Source organism: Lissotriton vulgaris, chromosome 4_1 (genome assembly GCF_964263255.1).
Source record: "Lissotriton vulgaris chromosome 4_1, aLisVul1.2, whole genome shotgun sequence".
In the NCBI taxonomy this organism is placed as follows: domain Eukaryota; kingdom Metazoa; phylum Chordata; class Amphibia; order Caudata; family Salamandridae; genus Lissotriton; species Lissotriton vulgaris.
In genome coordinates this window covers 1,717,858,361-1,717,883,897 of record NC_141691.1, presented here as the reverse complement: position 1 = coordinate 1,717,883,897, position 25,537 = coordinate 1,717,858,361, and the positions used below count along the sequence as shown (strand labels likewise).

General features: G+C 48.5%; 1 protein-coding gene across 2 annotated transcripts in view; it reads right to left on the bottom strand.

Annotated features, from left to right (window-relative positions):
- The window catches only part of TMEM67 (transmembrane protein 67), a 1,133,211-nt gene that overhangs the window by 339,636 nt on the left and 768,038 nt on the right, over window positions 1–25,537 (bottom strand). For both annotated transcript variants that reach the window (XM_086965990.1, XM_086965991.1), the window contains exons 21-22: window positions 21,396–21,536; window positions 21,203–21,283 (exon numbers count right to left, since the gene is read on the bottom strand). In XM_086965990.1, coding sequence (XP_086822116.1) covers window positions 21,203–21,283; window positions 21,396–21,536 — 222 coding nt within the window. The remainder of the gene's footprint in view (window positions 1–21,202; window positions 21,284–21,395; window positions 21,537–25,537) is intronic.

The window sequence follows — 25,537 nt, the reverse complement described above, 5'->3', positions numbered from 1 at the left end:
TCGCGTTGTATCAGCCATACTAACAGCTTACCAGGTTTGTCCCCAGTGTGATGTGTGCGGGCTGAGTGGGCCGTGTAGTTAACATGAATCAGCCTGTCATGTTCCGCCCGTGCTTCTAATAAGTCAGTGTTCGCACCTGCAGCTGCTGCCTGTTCCGCTTGCAGCAAGTCCGACTCTAAGCGTCTGAGATCTGCTTCTAATTGACGTCGGGAATGGGCTTGGGTGCCTAGGCATTGTCCCCTGAGGACCACTTTAAAAGCGTCCCATTCAATCTGTGGTGTCGATGCCGTGCCAGTGTTGTCTTCGAAGTATTGCGCCGTTTGTGTGCATATGGAGCCTCGAAATGGGCCGTCTAGTAGTAGGTCAGGTTGTAGCCTCCATGTGGGTATCGGAGGCCGTGGTTGCTCCCATGTCAGATCCAATAGATGTGGGTTGTGATCAGAGTGTGTGCGGCCCATGTAGCAGGTGTCCGTGACATGTGGTAGGATCTCACTGGTTACCATGTACCTATCTAGGCGTACATGTAGGGCGTGTGCTCCCGAATAATACGAGTAGACTCTGGAGTGTGGGTTACGATTGCGCCACGCATCATGTAGATCCCATTGTGTGGACCATGTCTGAAGTGTGTTCGCGGTATTTTGTGCCTGTGAGTTGGGTGGTGGAGGGTGGGAGCAGTCCAGGGCTAGATCTAATGAGCTATTGTAGTCCCCGTCGAGCACCCAGGGGATACCATGCCAGGGGACCAACGTGTGCGACAATTGGGCAAGGAAATCCGTCAGTCCTGTGTTGGGCGCGTACACTGAGGCCAGTACCAGTGGGTTCCCATCCAACCTGCCGTGGACTACTACGTACCTCCCCCCGGGATCTATGTGCACGTCCAATGTGACCCACGGAGTACCCGGCCTGACCCACACCAGTGTCCCCTTAGCATAAGACGAGAAACCCGTGGCGTATAATTGTCCACGCCATCTGCGACGTAGTGTGGGAGTTTCTGTGGCGCTAAGGTGTGTTTCTTGTAGGAGGGCGATTTGTATGTGGTGGCGCTTGAGGTACGAGTAAATTTGGTAACGCCGGGATGGTGTATGTATACCCCTCACATTCCACGTACATATCTTAATGGCAGACATTACATCTTTTTAATAGTGCCCCCCTCCCAGGCCTCCCACCACCTCTCCGCGCATCACACGCCCGCCATCGAGCAAACATTCCCTTCAATCGAGTAGACACTTAAGTTAGCACACCAATTCACTGAGACCAGAGGAGGGGAAAGAAACATGGCTAACGGAACAATGAGCCAATGAACATTATGAACATTCAAAATACCAAAAGGTCGGATGCGAAACGTGCTCCCGTCCATACTCTCTAGGAGAGCAACACATTTTAAGTCTAAGGGGGTGGTTGTGCTATGCGCACTTGATCAGTGGCTTCGAGTGAGTAAAGTCGTTATATGGAGGCCCACTGCCTTCCCGGGAGGAATGTGCCAGTCTAAACCGCCCTTGCATACAGGGAACCCCATTTGTACATGCATGAAACACTATACTTTACGTGTCCCAATCGATCTGCCGCCAGGCGAAGCGTCTCTGTATCTGCTCCCCGGCCAAGTACGGGCACCCAGTGTCGATTCTTGGTCTCTTGCCCACTGAGGAGGCTCCTGGTGTGCGTTTGCCTCATGCTTGACTCTCAGGGTCGAGGGTGCAGTACACTGTTGTGTGTGTTCCCTGCCTCCGCTGCGTCGCAGTCTTGTTGGTGTGTTTCGTCAGATCCGCTGCAGCAGTTTTTGGCCAAGGTCTCCAAAGAATGCTGATCTCGCCGTGTAGTTAGCCGATGTAGTCCGCCGTTTGGGGAGTGACATCCGGTCGTTCTTCCGATGCTTGGGAGTCCGGTATGCCATAAATGGCTTCGTCGTCACTGGGGAGTTCCTGCGCGCTGCCGCCCGCCACGTCGCTCTGCGCAGGGGATCCGCTGAGTTTCATCACTAGGCGGAGGGCATCCTGTTTCTCCTGCCTCGCGGCGTCCGCCGGGGGGAGAGTGCCTGTCGCCTTTCGTGCACCGGTCTGTGACCTCTGTCGGGGTCTAAGCCTTCTTCTGTTGCCTCCGGATTGTCGCCGGGGCGCAGGTCCTGCAGTCGTTCTGGGGTCTGTATCTACACCGCTATCCAGCCATGATTCCACATCTGTTGGGTCTGTGAAGAAATGAGTTCGCTCCCCGGCCACTACTCTCAATTTCGCAGGAAACAGCAGAGAGTATTGCAGGCCCAACTGCCTCAGACGTTTTTTCACCGCCATGAAGGAATGTCTTTGTCGCTGTACCTGTACAGTATAGTCGGAAAGAACATTACCGACGCATTTTCAATCTGGATCTCCTGGAGTTTGCGTGTTTCGCGCAGGATGGAGTCTCTGTCTCGATAGTTAATTATGCGGAGCAGCATGGGCCTCGGGTTGGATCCTGTTGTTAGAGGCTTGGTGGGGACTCTGTGAGCACGCTCTATTACGAAGTACGGGGAGAGCGAACCCTCCGGTAGAATGTCCTTCAGCCACTGTTCTATGTGCTCCTCCGGGGTCCTCCCTTCCCATTTCTCCGGGACTCCGACCAAGCGCACGTTGTTCCTGCGTGTCCTGCCTTCCGCATCCTTGGCTCTGTCCTCCAGGAATTCCACTCTGTTCAATAAGTCCTGTATTTGCTTGTGCGACTGGTGGGCTTGAGGTTGAAGCGCCTGCACATTGCTTTCTAAAGTCGTGGTAGGTTCCGCCAGTTTTTTATGGTCCGCCCTTAGGTGTGTCAGGTCTATGACCACGCTATCAATTTTTGTGGCCAGGGAGGTGCGGGTAAGTTGTATGGATTCTTCTAGTCTCTCCATTGCTGCCAGCATGGTGTCTAGCTTCGCCGCTGTTTGGTCTGGATCGTTGCTCTTCCCGGACTTGTCCATCTTGCCCTTTGAGTTCATGCCGCCGGTCCCGGTTCGTGTTCTAGGTCCGTTAGACATCTGTACCGCGGCACTGCTCCTGCTTCAGCAGAGTGATCCACCCCCAGCGGGCCAGCTAGTGCGTATGTTCGTCATATGGCGGGGTAATGGACTATCTCCCAGCGGTCGCGGCTTGTAGGTGGGTAGGCGCCCGTGCCCGCGTGTCAGCGGCTCGCGGCACCCGGCGTCAGCTAGGCCGCCGCGTCCTTGCTTGCATGTGGCGTGGAGCCGGCGTGTGTTTCCCTGTGGTGTTTCAGGTATGGCGGTGGGTTGTGCGGGTCACTGCGCCGCCCCTGTGGTGCAGTTAGTGTTGCGGGCGCCGTGTTCTCCCAGCCGCGGGCGCCTGTGCGTTCATACCGCTCTTCGCCGATGGACGGGTGGCCTGCCTCCCGGTGGACGCGCTTCAGGCTGCTCAGCAGTTGCGCCGTCGGGTCCGGCCGTTTCCGCCGTCCAGTCCCGCGCCACTCACTCCTCGTGGCCGTGTAGCGCCATTCATGCAAGTCGCCCGGTGGAGGGGCAGGGTCACGGGCCCTCCCAGCGGGCAGCGGCAGGTCTCCGCTACCGGTGAAGCAGCTCCTCCTTTCCTACCTCCGGCCTGTGGTGGTTAGGTCGGCTCTACCCAGCTACACGCGGCCGCCCATCTGGCCAGGCGTCGAGGCCGGTAGCATTCTGTGAGCGGGACCTCCGGTTGGATCAGTCCAGGTCTCGGGCGCCGTCTCCGCACCACAGCTCCGTGCGTCCGCCTTGCGTGCAGGCCGCAATTTCGGGCCTTCTGCGCCCGCCGAAGCCTCGGTCTGTCCTGAGCGCCCTCCGAGGTCGGGGGCGACGTGTGCGGTCTCAGCGCCGCGGAATCCTCGGTGCGTCTTGGGTGCACCGATCTCCTTCAAAGTTGGCGGCGTGCTCAAGGACGGTGTCCCACAGCAGCTCCGGCGGTTTTCAGCCGGCTTAAATCAGTGATTCCCCGGATAAATGCGCCGGGAAGGGGAGCTCAGAGCGGAGCTCTACCCCAAGGCGGCCATTCCAGTTGCGCGCTTAGCCACGCCCCCCTTTTTGGGAAATTTCTTGTTACGGCTGGGAGGTTGCAACTTGTGCAGGGACAGTTTCCTTGTCAGTGAAGTGGTCCTCTGTAAGCGCCACCTGAAATTAATCCATGTGCATCCGGTCCAAATCTTTATATAGGCAAAGATGATATTGCTTTAAATTATTTGTAATCATTACAAGCAGCTGAAGTGGCAGGATAACCTCTGTAGAGAACTTATTATGAGACGAAATTTTCCTGTTTAAAACAGATTATTCTTTCTCCTGTACCACGTACTGAAAAGAAGCTTTGGGAAATCAGCTTTGTTAAATCTTAGTTCCCAAATCAAAACTTAAAAAAAAAAACACATGCATATATGACAATTTTAAATTGTATAACACTTTCTCTGATATGGCATCAGCCTAACAGGCCAAAACAGACATGTACTAACATTTAATGTTGAAATCCAGGCTACCCACATTGTCTGAGAAACAGTTGCACATTAAGTTGCCACAAATTTCTGCAGTTTAGGCGTAATTATGGAGGACCTTACAACAGTTATGGTAAATGCACAGGTTTGGGAATACCATGCGGTGTGGACATCATGGTGTGGATAGCAAATGTTTTGAATATTCTATCTGCATTTGTTCCTCCATAGTTGGTTTGATGATTAGATATCTAAAGAAGTCAGTCTATTGCTCACCAAGCCTATACTGTAAATGTTTCTATGAAATTGGGTTTACATTGGGGAGCTATTGAAATATGTGCTCAGACTACACCATTATTAGATAAAGTAGATTACAGTATGTGGGCTTAAATGATCAATGTTCTTGCATAAATTCTAATGGTAATGCAGTAACTAATATGCCATAGATTCTGAAGAGGTCGGTCAGCATAATTCTTTTATTTATGCACTTTATATCAATTAATGTTTTTACAATGCATATTGCATGGCAGTTCATTGTATCACATGAATTAAAGATTACTCTTTCACTCTTATTGTGACTGATGCAATTAAAAACCTTATAAATAAATCTACACATCGAATTAAACTTACCATTTACAATGGGATGACCCTGAATGTAGTATTTTTTATTGGTCTTTAAGTATGTGCTGTTATTTAATTACATTTTGCTTTTAGGTGTTGTTATCTACTGATATAACTATTGAGAGGTAATAAACACTGCTTTTGATGTGAAAGTTATGGGTTGCATGGCTGTAGAACAAGTTATGGATTGTGGTCCTAACTATAACTTGAAATTTTCAGTGGCATTTTGTTTCTAATTTGAAACCATTATGTTATGCTATGTTAACTGAGATTTATAGAGCACATAATCACTGTCAGGTCTCTTAGCACTGCGAGAGAGTGGCTAAACCCCACCAACAGACATAAGTACAACACTCGGAAGGGCTTATACTGTGCCCAGAGCCTCCCTGATCAGAAGAGTCTTGAATCTTTTCCTGAAAGGGAGGAGTGCAGGTTCCTTGCGTAGGCTCTCTGGTAGCCGATTCCATATTTGAGGGATCAATACAGAAAAGGCTCTGCCGCCTTTAGATGTTGTTTTTTAACCGTGGGCAGGCCAGTAGGCCAGCTTCGAATAACCAGAGGGTACGTCCAAGCATAGTTTCCTAGGCGCTCATTGAAATATGCAGGGGCCTGGCCATGACTGGCTTTGTGGGCGATGCAGAGGCCTTTGAACCTTGCTCTCTGTTTAATGGGAAGTCAGTGCAACTGCTGTAGTAAAGGGGTAGCGTGCGCCAGTCTTGGAAGTCTGAAGATCAACCTAGCTGCTCGGGGGAACCAATGTATACAGCTTTACCGTAATCCAGCCGTGACACAATCATTGCCGACATGACCATCTGTAATGTGGCAAATAAGAGGAGGGGGGCTAGTTTCGGAAGTTGTCTCAGTAATCCCACACAGGTCCCAACCATGATAGAAACTTGGTTTGCCATGGAAAGTTTGGCATTGATGCCTAAGATTTTTACAATCAGGACTGGCGTAGGGTAGTACCAAGCTATTGTGGCCAGAAGAAGTCATTCCAGGGGTTGTTTTTGGTAGTAATGGCAAGGACCTCGTTTTTATCGGGATTGATTTTTAGCATCATCTAGTTAACCGCATACCTAAGTATGTTTTGCACAATCAGGGCCGGACTGGGAACTGAAATAAGCCCTGGGAAATTTTGGAAGACCAGCCCCCCGTACAGTGCTTAACAAGCAAGTACAGCGAGTGAGCCCCACCACTTCTAGGGAGGTGTGGGGGGATTTTCCTCCCCAAGAAAATTTTGCAAAAATAAAGACCAAAACAGTGCATTTTACAGAACATTTTTCATTACATATTTCATTGTAATACATTTCAAAGCACAGTAAATAGATGATGACCTTAAAGAGCACCAGGTTACCCAGTCATATGTATCCATAGACATTCTTACAGGGAACATCAAAAATAGACACAAGAGCAGTGAAAAAGAGGACGATGTATTAGCCAGACCATCCCCTATAAGGTGTGTAGCGACCAAGAGCAGTGAGCGAGCCGGATAACTACTAGGGGGGTTTGGAGGGTTCACCCCCAAGAAAATTTTGGAGACAGAAAGGGTAAAACAGTGTATTTTTCAACAGATTTTCTTATGTAACTAACAACTATTAACAAAGCCAATAGCTTGTTGCAGGTACAATGTTAATTGTTGCACAATGGTGGGGCCCCCTGCACAATGTAATGAGGGGCCCCCTAAGTCTCCAATATCGCAGACATATTAATTGGCCTCGGAGTGGAAGGGGATATGCTTGTGTCAAGCCCTTTCATTTGCTTTCATGTTCTGCAACATCTAAGTTTGTGGGATGTCTGTCTACCCGATGTGTTCATACTTCCAGCTGTGCTCTGTCTCTGGACAGCCCTCAGAAGTGTAGTCTCTGATGGACCATAGCACACATGACCTTTACAGTTTTCTTCTACTTCGGGGTCTATGTCCAGGCCTTGTGCCGAATGTAGTACACTTCATTGTGTGAAGAATACCAGTATAAACCTGCAGCTTCCACCTCAAACATGCTCAGATATAGCAAACCTTGTGGAGGGTGTAGATGTTCATACTCTAATCCTCCACCAGAGCCACTCCCCAGTTTACTAAAGGGTTCTCACTTACAGCTAAAGCTCTATAAAGTGAGTGGTTAGTACGAAGCTTTTAAAATGTTGCAATAGTTAACAGAGAAAATGTGATAATCCTTGTGAAGCTAATTTATATTTCCCCGCCCCCGCTCCCCCTTCACCTCATAGAAATAATGCTGGTCAACCACAAACTGGTTTGGTGGCCCATTATCCTAAGTCCAGAAAGAGAAGCAGGTCTGAACCATATTTCTCGTCTTATTCTTTAAAGCTCTACTGTGTGTAGCCCACCACAAATAATCATTTAGGGAAGGGATGTTGACCTCTTCCTTGACCTTCGGGCTACAGGCCTCTGACGGTTCGTGCAAATAGAATCAGTTCTGGTTTTTCTACAGCTCCATAATACAGAGAACAGACAAACTTAATGCCTGTGGCTGCTAAACTCAATACAGTGATTTACATGTAATTACGAACACATGCACTGAGCAACCACTTGTGACTTCTCAATGTGTAGAGTCACAGTATGAGCAGTTCAGTCTGAAGAGAAAAGCAGGGGAGCACTCCAAAAAGGGATGTGATTTCTCCCTCCAGGATTAGCGAGACTTTGGAAGGTGGCCATCTTGCAGTCAGGTCATCATGCCCAGTAGTGCCATTTAGTCATTATCATTTGAATCTCTCCTGTCTACGGGGTGGTGCCAGCAGCTCGGCTCAAGTGCTGCTGGGGAGCTCCTCACCCAGTGAATGCACCCTGCAGCTCCCCTCCGGGGCTGCAGCTCTCCCATTCTGCTGCACAAAGTGAGCATGCTCAGTGGCTGCTGTCCCTCGCCTCCTGGGTGCTGCTTACACTGTAAGTATACTTTGCATTTCCTCACAAAGCAGACAAGGGTGTGACTATAAATTTGTGCAGCAGGTGCAGTGGCACCAGGTGCCGAGCCTTTAGAGGACCATTGAACCCTGACAATTGCTGTATTTAGTACCAAAACAGCAGTCAAAGGAGACATTTTCCTTGCCTACACCAGGGTCTCAGGCATCCTTGCTGCTCTAATGCAAGTAGTTAATTACCTGAATACACGTCGTTGGATGACAGTAGACATTTTCTGTACTGTTTTATGTCATATTTTGTGAGTACAGAGGCCAAAGTCTGGTGGAAAACATCCAATAGAGTAGCCACCTACCCTAAGTGATCAGGGTACTATCCGACTGTTGACACTGGCACGCCCTGCAAACTATGAATTTAAACCCAAGCAGGACCAACTCTGCCCTTAATTTTTCCGAAGTCAATACACTGGTTAACATTAAATTTAGTAGGGGACGGAGCTAGCTAGCAACAGAGATGGCCGCTTGATCCGTCGGCTCTTCCGTGTTCACCAACATTCATCAAATTATCCTGCCAGGCTGATGCCAAAAGACAGTTAAGTACCATCAGCACACAGAAGGAACAGAAACGGAGCCCTGTGTCTGTGATATCTGCAGAAAACTGCCGTGACGGGCAGGCCTTCACGCCCGGACGGAGCGGTTACCTACTGGACTCCCCGGCTTTCACACTGCCAACAGGGCCTGCACGGAGCTTCACTACGCAACAGGGCGCCTGTGAGTCACTATTGGGCCAGAAGTACGGCCCCGGACCTGCCCTTGTGAGAGTCGCGAACATAGAGACGGATCGACGGGCTGCGGCTCCGTTTCACCCGCTCCCCTGCTGTGGCGCAGCCTGGTGCGGGGACGAATGCAAATTTAGGCCCCGGCTCGAGTTCGGCCTATGACACGGCACAACGCGGCTGTGGGGGCCTGTGGAACCTCTGGAGTCCCCCCGCCTACTGGACGATAAACATCTGGGCGGGGGCTACCATCGGCATGCCAGTGGACCCGGACCAGAGAACTGCGCCCCCTGCTTCTGCGTGGGACTGCTACGCGATCTCCTGGCTCCAGCGTGGTAGAGAGGGCCTTCGTCAGGACGGGCTGCGGCTCGAGTCTACCACGAGCCATCAAGGTACCAGGGGACATACCGCGTGTTGCTTCAGAGAATACTCGCGCACCCAGGTGGGGAGAAGCGCGCTACGCCACCGGACTCGGGGGTCACGGACCAACTAAGGCTCCTGCCTTGACTAGGCCTACACTGCGCCATCGGACGGAGGTAGGGCTGTGTGTGCCTCTACTATCTACAAGTGACACAGCGGCCCATGGGCAGTTCGTCGCCTCAACATTGGTAGCCCGTACGATCCCGGTCAGCTGCGCAGGGGTAGAGGACCGTGGACACCATCCCTGCCTAGTGGCCCTGAGCCCGAACATCACACAGGCTGTGGAAGACGCAGTGCCGGATACGGGTGAGGCGCTACGAGCGTCATTGTGGCTGCGTGAGAACGGCGTACACCCACGGGGTGGATGGGCTTCTGCTAACCCTGCACGTACGTGGCTGGGCCTGACGCCCTGGCTCGGGGCCTTGCTCCATAAGTGCTGACGCGGTTTGGCTGAGCCCTCTGTGGAGAATTGTAAGTGTGGATCCACGACCGCTTCTACATTGACACCCCCGCACCAGCACATTGAATCTCTTACTAGGCGCCGCTTCGTGGCTCGCTGGGACCTGTGGAGCCTGGTGTTTGGGGAGCTAACTCCCGATCTGGTACTGGACACAATCCAGGCCATTGAACTGTTGCAGTGGGCCTCACTGGTTCTCGCACGGTGAGGTTGCCGGTGGTGCGAATACACAACTGCGGAACGGGTCGAGCTATAGAATGCGGCGACAACCTATGGTTGTACTTTCATATAATTCACTGAGGGGACGTGCCGCTCCACTATAGTGCAACGCTGAAAGAGATCACATCGGGTGGACGTACAGCTACAGTCAGCGTTGGAGAAAGCACACATTGAACCTCAAACTTATCAAAAAAGAAAATAGACGCACTAACGCACTCGTTGAGGACCGAGAGTGCGTTGTGATAAATCGCCCGTAACGCCTGTTCCCAATATGGGGCGACCGCCAACCCTCTTTTCTAAGATAATGTGGTAGGAAACAGGGTGCCCACTTTCCGTATTTACATCCAATCCGTAATCCCTGCTACTAATGCAATCCTAGGGTAAACAATATAGTTCAGAGGAAAGACACAGTACAATGCTTCAGAATAATGTCTCTCTGTGCCGGGGCACCGTCTACCTCTGTTCCCACAGATACAATCTGATAGTATCTACGTATGCAGATGATACGCTACTTTATGTACGTGACCCAGAGGCCAACCTTTCGCGAGTACTTAGAGAAGTTGTACTCTTTGGCTCGCTCTCTGGAATTGGTGTGAACTGGAATAAAACGGTAATGTTTCCTCGCACCCCTGCCACAAGCCGGGTTGAATCAGAATACCCCATACAATGGACCACAGACTCGGTCAGATACCTAGGCATACGGCTCCACATAGACGCGGAGGTGGTCTTGCGCGAAAATTATGGAATGGCCATCAACAAACTCGAGGAGAATATAGAAAAATGGATTACCCTTCCTCTCTCAGTTATGGGTCCCATATCGCTACTGAAAATGATTGTGCTTCCCCGTTTTCTGTTCCTGTTCAGTAATATCCCCATGGTGCTGTCCAGCAGATTCTTTCAGCAATTACACACGCTGGTGTTAAAATTGGTGAGGACTGGAAGGCAGCCAAGAGTGGCATGGAATACCCTTATAAGACCTTACGAAGATGGGGGCCTCCAAGCTCCGGATCTCGAAATATATTACCGCGCAGCTCAGGGAGCACATGCGTACAGATGGATGCATGACCCACCTAACTCCCCACATATACTAATAGAAGGTATAGTCGCGGATCCTACCCCATTACCGGCACTCATGGCCAGACCTCGAGACAGACGCACTGGTATACTCGAATCACTGACCACGGTAACGCACGCCTGGCACCATCGGAAAGATGCACAAGCTTGTTCGCTGCTTTATAGAGCGGAGGCCAGACTGGACTGGTGTTCGTGGCTGGGACCCTGCACGGACAAAGGCGTCCTTTCATCACTTGCAAAAATAAATGTCAAAACTATGGGTGATCTATTTCTTAATGGAACGGCCCGCACATGGGACGAAGTGGTCATTGATGATAGCCAGAGAGCACCCCCACTTGCTAGATTTCAGTTCCACCGGGTTAGATTGGCCCTTAGAGCATTACTGGGAGAGGACATGGCAGAACAGCCTACGGTGCTGACATACCAATACGTGGTCGCAGCTAAAACTCCTGCGCACTTAATATCGCGACAATATATCACACTAGGAGAGAAAACGCCTCATTAGGCAAAACCTAGATTGGAATGGCAATCGGACATTGGGACTGAACTGTCCGAGAATCATTGGAAATACTCTCTTAACGGCCGTCACCGTCTCCTGCATTTTAAATTCCTCAATAGAGTGCATTACACGCCTGAACAACTATTCCGATATGGGCTTCGGGACGCCCCAAACTGTGAGAGGTGCCCGGAAAAAATGGCAAATTTTTTGCTTTGCATCTGGCCTGGCTATGTCCGAAGATCGCTGAGTTCTGGCACGCAGTATACGCGGAGGTGAATAGGGTTACGGATTTGTCCCTAACTCCCTCTCCGATGCTTGCTTTACTAGGTTACTCCAAAGATGTAGTCCCAGAGTTTCGTAGACTGGTGGATATGGCTTTTCTGGTAGATAGACGCTGTGTGGCGATCACCTGGCTGCGGGGACCCACGCCGACACTGACCAGATGGACCAGGGATATGCTATATTGCTGTACCCAAACAGGACTTTATAGTGAGTTACTCCCCCCTCGCAATCTCCCTTAAAACTATGGGGCATTATACTTGGAAAAAATATCTAAGGCACACAACAGCGACACTGGGGACAGGGGCTCAGATCAGGTACCGGACGATATGCAAGAGCACTTGGCACGGCAGGGTGAACGTGCGATGGAATGATATGATGTCATTACCGGAGATGGGCGACAAACATGAGTGACGGATCATTGCTGATGATGGAACATTGCTATGGAGTCAGGGTGTGATGGGTTGGGAGGGGTAAGATGATAGAGGAAAGGGACATACTATTGATGAACACGATACCTTCATAGCGGGATTTGTGCCTATGGGTGCTTATGATTTGTGCCTATTGACCACTGTTAAGCGATACTACGAATGGTATATGAATGACAAGTTGTATCATTGTTATTTTACGACATGGGGCCGGTCTTTCTGCCATTGTATGTATATGAAGGGAAATGCCAATAAAATTGTTTTAAAAAAATAAAAAAACATTACATTTAGTAACTACAGCTAACGTTCCCACTTTCCTTCTTTTACTGATGTTTACATAGAAATACAAATGGGAAACAAAGTGTTTCCTTGCCTTTATTTATTTATAGGAACTAAAAATATCCCAAATCTATGACTTCTTTTGAGTGACCTTTCATTTTTGAAAAAAAGACTATCAGAGCAATGTCTAGGCAGACTGGAAACAACGAGAACTTAAAAATGGATGAGATTTCCGTAAATAAATGCTTATTTATGCATGTGTCTATGAAATAAACTGAATGTTTTTATTTTAGCATACTGTAACAACCCGACAGTCACCCACATGCACACGTGTGTGTGCAAGTTTACAAGCATGTGGAAAAATAGAACTTTGTCAGAGTACAAATTAAATATGCATAAACCCTGAAAAGAGAGGGTAAACATAAATTTGAATGAATACGGATGGAACGTTGCAGCACTAATACGATATTGTTCATTTATAGAATTTGACTTCCCTCCTGCCATTTCTAAGCTCTGTTCATTACAAGGATTAGTTTTCATCAACCGTCCAACCTTAGAACGATGGTCACCAAATTGACCTAGTTCAGGTTCCAATTGGTGCTCTGCAGATTACCGCAGACGTCATGTGCGAGCGTTTAACTCGCCAGGAGCATTGGTTTTTATCTGGTTTGGCATTTACTTAAATATCAAATACAGTGGCCCGGTGTGACCTTTTAACAAGGGAGACCTAGCTGGACGGATGCACTCTTTTGACACGATGCTCCCTTGTGTCTTTATTCAGGAGGAATGCTTGGTTCGGAGGAAGACCGTGGAGGGTCCTCGGTCTTGGGTCTGTGTAATATAGCCGTCAACGGCTTCCTCCGGAAGGAGAAGTTCAAATTGCTGACACTGGCTCAGGTCTTAGCTGCCCTGGACCCAGGAGACTGGATGGTAGCGTTGGACTTGCAGGAAGCTTATTTCCACATCCCCGTCCTGCCGGCCCACCGGCGCTACCTGCGGTTCACGGTAGGCCACAAGCACTTTCAGTTTACCGTGCTCCCCTTCGGCCTTACCAGCGCCCCACGGGTGTTCACGAAAGTGATGGCGGTGGTCGCAGCTCATCTGCGCAGGTTAGGGGTTTCAGTCTTCCCCTTCCTCGACGACTGGTTGTTAAAGGCGGGCTCGCCCCAGACAGTCGTCAGCCACCTCCAGACGACGGCGGACCTCCTGCACCTGCTGGGGTTCTCCATCAATGTGCCAAAGTCACACCTGTGTCCCTCTCAAAAGCTCCTCTTCATCGGAGCGGTTCTCGACTCGGCGCAGTTTCGGGTTTATTCCCCCGAGCTGCGGGTTCGGGATATTCAGGCTCTGATTCAGATCTTTCAGCCTTTATCTCGAGTCTCGGTCAGGTTGACGCTGCGGCTTCTGGGGTGGATGTGGGCTCTGCAGTGGGCCCTGAAGTTTCAGTGGGCCCAGCATCAGGGCAACCTGTCCGACCATGTCCTCATCTCGGAGGGCACTGCAAGACAGCTGCAGTGGTGGCTTACGGACCGCGATTGGGTCAGCGGCAGATCCCTCTCCCTTCCCCAACCGGAGCACGTAGTTGTAACGGATGCGTCCCTCCAGGGCTGGGGAGGCCACATGGGAGAGGCGGAAATGAGAGGTCTCTGGCCTCGCCGTTGTACCCGACTGCCTCCACGGCGGTTTCCACGGCTGCCACCGTGTTGGATGTTAGTCTGCGGCGCGTGGCCGGCAGCACGTGTGGGGGGCGCCCCTTCCTTGGCCACGAAAGGAGCGAAAGGCACCCGAGCAGCAGAGGCTCAGCCGAGCTTGACTGCGGTTTAAGGACCTCAGTGAGGAGGTTAGTCCTCACGGCCGCGACAGGGAGCTCAAGGCCCAAGGCCTTGGCCGCCCGCGTCAACACCACACTGAAGGTTGCCCCCTCCTCCGAAGCCACGGTAGGAGGTGAGACAAAACCAGTGTCTGGCGAAGTGTCCAGACCACTGGCATCCCCAAGTCCACCTGTACAGTCCTCCTGGGACTGACACTCACGTGTCAGTGGGTCCTCAGACCCCTCCCAATACTCCTCATCATCCATCTCCTGATAATCAGGGTTGTCAAATGATGGGGCCGGTTTATTGAAGTAAAACTCCCCAAGCGGCGTCGAACGCGGCGCCGGAACCGGGTCGAGGGAGGTATCTGGGACGGCGCGCCCGAGGACGTCAGGTCAACCGGCGACGCTCCGGATCCAGAAGCGGATCCAGTTGGGCCCTGCGGCGCCGAGCTCGAAGGCGCCCGTGGCGTCGGGGCCGAAGCACCCGGCGGCGTCGGGGCCGAAGCACCCGACCCGCTAGGGCCCCCAGACGGGTCCGCTGGGCCCAAAGGCGCCACGGAGCACGTCGGAGGAGTGAGGGACCTCATGGCCATGAGGAAGCGCTCGATCTCCTCCGGTGTCTCTTGCTACCCAGGGACCGGAGGGTATGGGGCAGGTCGCGACGCCCACGACTCTGACAGAGCCGCGTGGGCGGTGTCACCCGAACCCCCGGCCGAATCACGCAAGCGTCGGGGTGAGTCGGAAGAGCGATGACGTCTCTTCGACTTCTTGTGCTTACCTGACGACTTCGAGCCTGAGGAGTGATGGCGACTCCCAGAGCTATGATGGCTCCGACCCTGCAACCTGTCCCTCGACCTCCGACCGGACCGGGACGTCTCGCGGCGCGGGCCAACTGCCGGAGTTCGAGGCGCTTGCGGGACCGCTCCCGCCTAGCTTTCGAAGTCAGGGCCCGGCAGTCGGAGCAGGCCTTGTCGTGATGATCAACGCCGAGACAGTGGAGGCACCAGCGGTGAGGGTCGGTGACCGACAACAGTCGGTAGCAGTTCTCACAGGGCTTGAAACCTTGCATCCCTACCGGCACCGTTAGTCGAAGACTCGAAAAATGATCAAAAGGGATCGTAAAAAGTTTAGTCAAAAAATTACTAAGGTACCACTTTTTCCGGATCTGCGCTGCTGGCGCGGAAAAAAAGAACTGATGTCAGCACGCGTAGGCGGCGTCTAAGTACTCCGACAACGTCATCACGGCGCCCACGACGGACGCAGAACCGCAGACGACGCCTACAGACGCGCAAGGGTACTGCTACGCAAAAATTTCCAGATCCAGTCTGACGCCTGGGGATATTCTAAGGTAAGGAATCTAATACTAACCTGTTTCTTTCAGATACCCTTGCTTCGTATCCTTTGCACATTTCCCACCACAAATCACCCCCTTTCCGGCCCTTGCGTCTCTCATTTAGTTTCATATTTCCTCTCTATTAATCTTTACGTTAAATGGGATTTATATTTCACACTGCCTTCTCTTTAAATCATTAATAATCATTTATTGAGAGCACATTTCTAACAACAATACGAGTCCCTTTTAAAATAACTGGGCCAATGCATGCTTCTATTGTGTCACACATCTACCGCCCTTTCCCCACTTCTCTCGCTTGTGCACTCCCTCTGAACGACCTTTCTTTCCCCTTCTCTCTGCCCCTTACTCTTGAATCACACCACCCTCGCCCCTTACTTGCTTTTTTGCTGATTGGTCTTTATATTCGCCACAAGTGAAGCGCGCACTTATGTACATGTAATAAATTTTGCACAATCATGACAGTACAACATTTTTTATTACTTACTTACAGTTTATACTGTAGTGGTGTCTGATGTGGACCATGTGCTCGGACTCGGAGGCCTGCTCAGGACTTTGCTGCTTCTCGAGGAGGAGACTCAGGCATTATTACCTACGTTGCTGCGGTGTCGGAGGGGGCAAAAATCATTGCTCCTGCTTCCGCATCGCCCTGCGCATGTTGGACTAATGATCTGCACCCCCTCCCCTAGTTCGCCCTATATTCGTGTTGCTATTGGCGGGAGTGGCTGCTCTAGTCCTCCTCAATGGTGTGCGTGCACTGCCTACATGGCGGCGCCAAAAGTGTATGCGGGCTGCACACACACTACTACATTCAAACAAAAGTGCACTGTTGTTTGAATTTAGTAGTGTGTTTGCGGTCTGACCTCTGTGCAGCGGGTGAAAATATGCTTTTTCCTCGCACAGAGGTCAGAGTGCAGAGCAGGAGACGGTCACTGACGGTGGCCTTCTGATTTTGATACTGGGGGACGATTTTGCCACAAAACAGGCCCCCAGTAACAAAACCGGCCCCACCCTTACGGCCTACCGGGGGTTTGCCCGGTGCCCGGCATCACCAGTCCGGCCCTGTGTGCAAGTGCGTGGGCCAGGGAAGAACTGTCAATGTAAATAATTATTTGAGTGTCATCCGCATAGTTAAACACTTGACAGTCCATGTGGGCCAAAGCGGCCACAAGTGGCTGGAGTTAGATGTTGAAGAGAAGAGGGGACAGCGCTAAGCCCTGGGGAACACCGCAGGTGAGAGCAGAGATATTAGACACCCGCTCACCCTGTTGGACTCTTTGAGTCTGACCTGACAGGAAGGACGCAATCCATCGGTGTGCCAGCCCATGGATACCCAATTCTGAGATAAGGTTAGAAGTTGTGCGTGATTGACCGTGTCGAACGCTGCTCATAGGTCAAGTAAAACCAGGGCGCCGTGAGTCTGAGTTCATCCAGCACTGACAGCATCACCAGCTCTGTACTGTGGTGGGCCCTAAAGCCTGCCTGCCGTACCTGGAGTAGCTGTTGTTCCTCAATAACGAGCAACAGTGTTTTGAGAACATGTTGTCCTACTACTTTCGCCAGGAAGGAGAGCTAGGAGATGGGCCTATAGTTCTTAAGACTGGCTGCATCTGCCCCTGGTGTTTTCAATAGCGGGATGACCCTAGCTTCCTTAAGGTCAGCTGGAACATAACCCATCTCCAGAGATCAGATAAGCAGGTCAAGGATCTCATTATTGCACTTCAACTGCGTTTTTAGGTGAATTGCTGAGTTTTCAAAAATATAATATGGCCAACCATACCTCTACTTTAACCCTTTCTTTTTTCAAAGAACTTTTGATGTTTTTTGATCATATACCACATCCAAAAGATTCATGCACCAAACGCTCCGCTGGCGGTCAAGCCCTGTTGCACATGGCCTTCAGCCTTCATGATTCAGTATGAAGTATGGCACACTTTTAGAGTGTTTTTTTTGTTCATGATATGTCAAGATTTATTAAGAGCAATCAAAAGGGAACACATTTAAAGGGGGAAAGTTAAAAAATCTTCCATATGATAAAACTTTTGCTGCCATTCCCAGATCTGTACGCAATTGAAGGGGCTCTTATGTTAAGCTTACTCGTGATATTTTGAGTTTCATGCAAATCCATGTAGCAGAGATGGAATTAAGCAGGATGTAAGTCAAAAAAGGTGTTCATTTGCAAATAACTTTTGGTGCTGGTTAACAAACTTGCCATTATGTTTAATAGGTTATTAACTAGTGGAGCACAGTGGAGGGATCTCAAGGTTCAAGGAAATCTGAAGAAGAGTCAAAATTAAAGCTGGGAACAAAAATTATTTTATTTGCTACTATCTTTGCTGCCATATCACAAACCTGTATGAGATTTGGCAGCACCTTACACTTAGTTGGCAAATCCATCAACAGGGCTCAGTGTGGAGGGAGGGACGGCAAACAAAAATAATATTTGATAATAATTTGCTTACCTGATGCAAAATATCAACTCCTGATCGCACGGTTTTCAAACATACATAGTGCCGGTTGGCCATAGGGCATGGCCTGTAGCCTGGCTGGGTATTTTAGCCGTGAACCTTAAGTGTCTGCCAAGTGTTGTGCAGATCTGTAAAACTGATTCAAAGTTATTAGCAAATCAGTGGTCACCCCCTCTAATTGAATTTTGCCCACCCCTCCTAATAAAATATGAGATTCCTACACTGGGCTTAACGTGCTAGGAGCCCGCCAAATTTCAAGCAGATTCATTAAAGAACATATTCTCACACAAGATTGTTACTGTCCCCTTTCAACTTTGCCCCTAATTGACTGATCTGTATGAAACGTGCCATGTACAAAGAAGATTAAACAGGCAAAATATCTGCCAACATTTCCTGTTGATTCGTCAAATAATGCCATAGTTTTAAGCAAATTAACATAAAAACATTAAAAATGACCACCTTTCCAATCTATACAAAGTTAACAACACAAAGAATAGGGTAAACATCTGCTAAAATTCGTGCAAATTGGTCTAATATCGTTAAGGGTATGGGAAAGTAAAAAATGTAGCTTTCCAACTGTCAGGAAATCTCTAAAAAAAAAGTACCCACTTCATGCCCAATTCAGTCAGCTCTTTAAAAACTAAATTCTCGAAAACTACTGAACAGATTTGCACTAAACCTACCAACAACAAGCATTTGCAAAGCAATAGGTCCCGCATTAGGAACGTTTGAGCTATTGGTATTGTAAATGACAATTTTTTTATTTATGTGTTGGTTTTGAAAATTGCCAAATTAATATCTTTGTCATTTACAATGCCATTAGTTATAAATTTCGCAAATGTGACACCTATAGCATTTGTAATGCAATATGTGTTGTATTTACATGACTTACATGTTTTGCTATTACAAATAGCAGTTTTTAATAATTAATATTCAAATAAAAGTTATTGTAATTTATAATGGCCATAGATTAAACTTTTATAAATAACTTTTGTGAAGATTATGTTCAGTGTATTTTATTGTGACGAAAATCCAATAACATAAGTGAAATATTAACTTCTTTTTGTGACATTTGTAATAAAGCTTGAAACATTGAGAGAACACATTTGAACCAGTGATGCTGTGGTGGTGCTGAGTGATGCTGTGGTTGCGCTGAGTGATGTTGTGGTTGCGCTGAGTGATGCTGTGGTTGCGCTGAGTGGTGCTGTGGTTGCGCTGAGTGGTGCTGTGGTTGCGCTGAGTGGTGCTGTGGTGGTGCTGAGTGGTGCTGTGGTGGTGCTGAGTGGCGCTGTGGTGGTGCGGAGTGGTGCTGTGGTGGTGCGGAGTGGTGCTGTGGTGGTGCGGAGCGGTGCTGTGGTGGTGCTGAGTGGCGCTGTGGTGGTGCTGAGTGGCGCTGTGGTGGTGCTGAGTGGCGCTGTGGTGGTGCTGAGTGGCGCTGTGGTGGTGCTGAGTGATAATGTGGTGGTGCTGAGTGATAATGTGGTGGTGCTGAGTGATAATGTGGTGGTGCTGAGTGGTGCTGTGGTGGTGCTGAGTGATGCTGTGGTGGTGCTGAGTGATGCTGTGGTGGTGCTGAGTGGTGCTGTGGTGGTGCTGAATGATGCTGTGGTGGTGCAGAGCGGTGCTGTGGTGGTGCTGAGTGATAATGTGGTGGTGCTGAGTGATAATGTGGTGGTGCTGAGGGATAATGTGGTGGTGCGGAGTGGTGCTGTGGAGGTGCTGAGTGGTGCTGCTGAGTGATGTTGTGGTGGTGCGGAGTGGTGCTGTGGTGGTGCTGAATGGTGCTGTGGTGGTGCTGAATGATGCTGTGGTGGTGCAGAGCGGTGCTGTGGTGGTGCTGAGTGATAATGTGGTGGTGCTGAGTGATAATGTGGTGGTGCGGAGTGGTGCTGTGGTGGTGCTGAGTGGTGCTGCTGAGTGATGTTGTGGTGGTGCTGAGTGATAATGTGGTGGTGCTGAGTGATAATGTGGTGGTGCTGAGTGATAATGTGGTGGTGCTGAGTGGTGCTGAGTGGTGCTGCTGAGTGATTTTGTGTTGGTGCTGAGTGGTGCTGTGGTGGTGCTGGGGTAGCGCTGATTGATGATGTGGTGATGCAGAGGGTAGAAAGGCACAAAAAACAAGTCTAACAGAGGGCAGAAGGGCAGAAAAAAGAAGGGAAAAACGAGTCTAACAGAGGGCAGAAGGGCACAAAAAACGAGTCTAACTGGGGCAGAAAGGCACAAAAAACGAGTCTAATAGATGGCAGAAAGGCACAAAAACCGATTCTAACAGAGGGCACAAAGGCACAAAAAACGAGTCTAACCGAGGGGATAAGGGCAGAGGATAAGGGCAGAAAAACAAGGGAAAAACGAGTCTAACAGAGGGCAGAAAGGCACAAAAAACGAGTTTAACAGAGGGGATAAGGGCAGAGGATAAGGGCAGAAAAACAAGGGAAACAAGTCTAACAGAGGGCAGAAAGGCACAAGAATCGAGTCTAACAGAGGGCAGAATGGCACAAAAAACGAGTCTAACAGAGGGCAGAAGGGCAGAAAAACAAGGGAAAAACGAGTCTAACAAAGGGGAGAAAGGCACAAAAAACGAGTCTAACAGAGCGCAAAAAGGCACCAAAAAAAACGAGTCTAACACTGGGAGGGGGGAGGATGTTGAAAGAGACACGGCCTGGCGTGGGCAGCAACAGCAGGGGTGAATAATTAGGGGGGAGGAGAAATGCCTGAGGCCGAGCGTACCCTGGGGGAAGCTTCAGATGCCTGTGAGAGGGAGGCTGATGGCTTTGATGTGGACGCGCTTTCCGCACGAGTACACCACACAAACTGTCCGAAATCCGCGATGGTTTCAGACCTTGCTTTGCCCTCTATACTCTCGTCTATTATCCCTTGCGGGATTAATAGGCGAGACCTAAAAAGCACAACCCTGTGTAAAGTTCTAACTTTGTGAAAGTGTGGTGTGTCTCAAAAAACAAATACCTCTACAAGACTTAAACGGGAAATTCGCACATGAGCCCTCCCGCCCTCCTTTTTCTTGGCGCCTGCTAGACAAATCTGCACAAAGCTCGCCATGAAGAATGGATTCAGTTTTTTGTTTTTGTTTGTTGGAAAGTTTAATCGAAACTGTTTTAATGTCCCCAAAGTTCTTAAGTAGATACAAAACGGTGTTTACTATTGGATACATACACACACAAACACACTTCACATGATTTAAAACAAAAGTTGATCTTTATAAACAAAAAGTGAGATACTTACATTACTCATGCAGCATAAATCAACAAACTGTCGTATTTTATCCTCTACGAACCTCTCATAGACGACAACAAAGAACCCCATCTAAAATAATGATGCAAGTCGTACATATTAGCGGGTCTTGTTGGAATAAAAAGCAACATACGCTTGCATGAACAACATTTTATTTATAAAAAAAATAATGCCAGATCAGTACCTGCATGAATCCAATTACTAGCCACAGAGCTATAGACACGCCATATCTCAGAATTCGACTTGAGGGAGCGACGTAATCTTGTGTGCTTTTAGTAAAACTCGAAGACGGCTCCATCAACGCTAAATTTGCAAATCCAACTACCTGATAACAAAAGGAAACACACTGTGACTTGTAATGTATAGGCTAAAGTCTTATACTGTGTCTTGAACCAGCAAGCCATTTATTAAGTAAAGTGTGACTAGAAACAAAAACATATCTAATTATTAGCAAATTAAAGAAAGGTTTCTGCGCGTAGCTCCTGATTATGCACACATGACACAAAAAAGGAGCTCAACACATCACACTCGTGAGGGGTTCATAGTTTCCCAAAAATATGCTCTGAGATCAATAGAAACCGCAAACTTCTTGAAGTATTCAGATTTGTTATATTTCTGAATATAAAATATCCACCATTTGTGATTTTACTGCACTGGAAAAATATTTATGTCTCCAAAGAAACCCCTTCATTCAATAAGGGTGCTTTCTATCTAAAGTCCGCTCCAGAAAAACCCTTATCTCCCGGCGGCTCCTCCATTAGGGTGGAGGAGCCTCACCCCACTGCTTTCTTGCAGTGCTGGAAGTTCAAACATAAAATGGTAAAACAACATTTTATGTTTCTGCTTCTCGCACTGCGAGAAACAGATGGGTTTGGTTGGGGGGAGGCGGGTCTGGTCTAGGGCAGGGGAGGAGTGGCTTGCCCATTGCTTAGGTCACTGCCTGTTTGATCAGCCCTCTGTGGCCTATAAAACCAGTCATGCACACTCTGCCTTTTCTCCATGTTGGCTGCATGCAGCCTGCATGGAGAAAATGGCCTCCCCATAGGCGCCTGGCTGAATGGCGTCCCGACCAACACAACGCTGCCTTTGCAGTGTTGTGATTGGCTTAGGGTAGGGGAGGGAGGCTGCCTGCTTCCTGTTTCTGCAGGAGGCAGGAGAGCAGGAGAAAGCGGGACCCGGTGAAAGGTAGGTTTTTAAAATGTATTGACCCCCTCCCTGCGCGACCCTGCAGTGCGAGCCACCCTCCCTCCACCCCATACCCGCGAATAATGCCGGCCACGATTGCCTTTGACTACTGCATAACTCGGTGCATTTCCACAGTGGGAAATAACCTGTAGAAGGAAAACCTGCGCCACAAAATGGGCATACACTGTAAACTTCTTAATGGTTCTTAAGTGCTTTATTTGATAGGAAAATATACATCAATAGTCGATATGTGCTTCACACGGACTAGCATTTTTTCTTTCAGGATGCCCGACAGCTAACTGAGCAATTGTCTCAGTCAAGTAAATACTATCTATTTAATTAATGGTCTAACTAGAAAAATGCATGCAGTAAACGGTCTGGAAAACATTTCCCCAGCAACAGCTCTCCAGCGCCCTCGCTGTCCTTACTAATGTATACAAAAAAGTGATGGGTGGAATGCTAGAATTAATCTCAGCCACTGCTAATTAATTACTCGGGGTCACAACCCAGTTTATGGTTATTTTGCACATTATGCCACCTCAGTTTGGATCCAGCCATATGCAAGTCAGTCTTGACCCTGTCTAAAAGAAACAGTCATAGGCAGGTACTCTATAAAATGAGCACAAGCAACCCAAGACTAGTTTCGCCTGGTTAGGGCTCTTTGGTTAGGTGTAGCATAGTTACAGATGCACAGTCAGCACAGGACCCACAACTGGGTTCGATCAACGACGCAGGACATCCGGAACCCCATTACATCTTGATGCACCATTCTGCTTCGATTTGCGATTGCTCCGAGGCCCCACGCTACTAAAGAAGGATACATGTCATCATTATAACCCCAATTATACCTCGGACGTTCACCATCTAGAAGACTACCATCGAATGGGGCTCTGTTTACCCTCAAGTAAAGTGTCGCCAGATACCAAGGCAATATTGGATTGTCATCAAATGCTACTTTTATCTCTTTACTGAATAACAACCACCAATTAAGAAGTGTTGTATATCCACGGATACACATTCGATACCTCTGATAGCATCCCGATAATATTACAATTACTGGATAATATGGACCACAGCAAGTGATGTATTGAACATGATTCCATCCAGTTGAAATTACTATCATAAGACAGGCATCAAAATAGGTGTACTTCTTTCTATCTGTTGTTATATTTTTGTCCTATTGCAAATGACGGACTCCTGAAGAAGGCAAATGCCGAAACACGCGTAGAGTCTACATCCACCGCTTTGCTTACTCCACTAGCCCGAATTACCACCATAGTCATTTGTGTTGTTTTGCATTCCCCCCCCTTTCCTTCTTCTGTGTTTGATTATGTTTAGATATTTTTCTAGAATCACTAAATGTATGTCATTGATTTTTTAATGATTTATAGGTATTTTTATAAAAGAAAATCTTAACAAAAATGAAGAAAATATTTAAATACATTACAAATACTATTTTGAATATAAACAGTATGACTGGTTTCGACTAATTTTGTTTACATGTCACAATACTCATTTTATGTATTTATAGTTGTCCTTGGGTTTCTTGGCTTAATGACCATGTTCACTATTGTTCGTTCTTTCAAAAAATAGTTTAATTTATTCCCTACTAGTAGTGACGACATTAGAAGTAGGGGTCCCCTTCCTTTCCAAATTGCCCACAACTGGGCATAGCCATCGCCCTTAGGGTCTCACACTGAGGTATACAAAATTGTGATCGGTGGAATGGTTGAGTTAATCCCAGTCACTGGTAATTACTCGGGCCGCATCCGAGAATATCCCAGCCATATACAGTCGCTAAAATTAATTTAAGCATTCCACCCATCACTTTTTTGTATACATCAGGTGTCCCTAGGCAGCTTCATTTGGGACTCCGCCTGTCTAATTAAATATAGTCAGAGTATATTACACACCAACTAGTACAGTGGCATCTATTTTGGTTTTATCCATGCCTCATGGACACGGGTCAGGAACTCTCTTAGTGCTTCACAGACTAAATTCCTCGTATTTCGGAAATGGACATTCCCTACCTTTATGGCCTGAAAAGTTCTTGATGTTTACCACTATAATATGAAAAGAAGCAGAAGCTTTGGAATTGACCCTGCCCTCTACAAAGTCAAAGTATAACATTGTGACAAAAATACGGCACTGATCTTCCTCAGTCAACTATTCCTATTTGATGAGGTTCTCCCAAACCTGTTCTTCCTGCAGGTCATGAACCCTTCTTGAGTACAGTAGTCCACAGGTAAATATGTAATGACATCTCTACGGCAGGTGGCTCACAATTTCGCTCATCTCCTCATCTCTCTCTTCACTGTAAAATCTGGTAGTGCATGCTTGTTTTTCACAACTGAATCCATAAGCCTTTTCCATGGCACCTCCAGATAAGAAGTCGAAATAAGGGACTCTATGGTAAATCCTTTGCTGACAGCTTTTCCTTTCGAAAAACAACACTACCTTTTTGTTGGCCGAAATGTTCTAGCTGTGTGGGAATTTACAAATCTTACAGTCACCAGCCTACCAAACCATATGAAAAAGCTATTATCCAGATCTTGTTAATAATAGTCTGGATGTCTCCAACTGATCTTATAGTGTAGCCCGGACTCTGCGTACACCATAGCTCAATGCAATGGCACAGCTGTCATGTTGCATCACTATGATTGACTGCATTACATTTGCTTCTCATAAGATGTCAAGACAAACACCATGGGCATGTCCAATTGTGGCAAGTGGCTATTTGGCGAGTAGGCGGACATCTCCCTGGGACATTTCAAGAACAGCACAGCTATGTCTCACACGCTGGCCCTAACCTCCCCAGAGGGACAGCATCAGCAGAAGTCAAGGGTGTTTGGAGGATTTTCAAGGGCACAGCAGTCAAAGCAGAAAACCTTCTCAACCGATCCACATGCTCCATCAAATCTACCACTCCTTTTAGGGATAGGGGTCGATCTAGGGTACCAACACAGCAGAAGCAAATGCAGTCTATTGCGTCCTTTGCTGGCTCTGCTACATCAAAGCATCTCTGACCACCAATTTCCTGTGAGGGAGATATTCACGACAGATCTTTGGATCATGCAACTAATCTGCGGTCATCAAGCCTTTCCCTTCCATTACTTCAATTCCTTGCCCTCAATTGTAGAG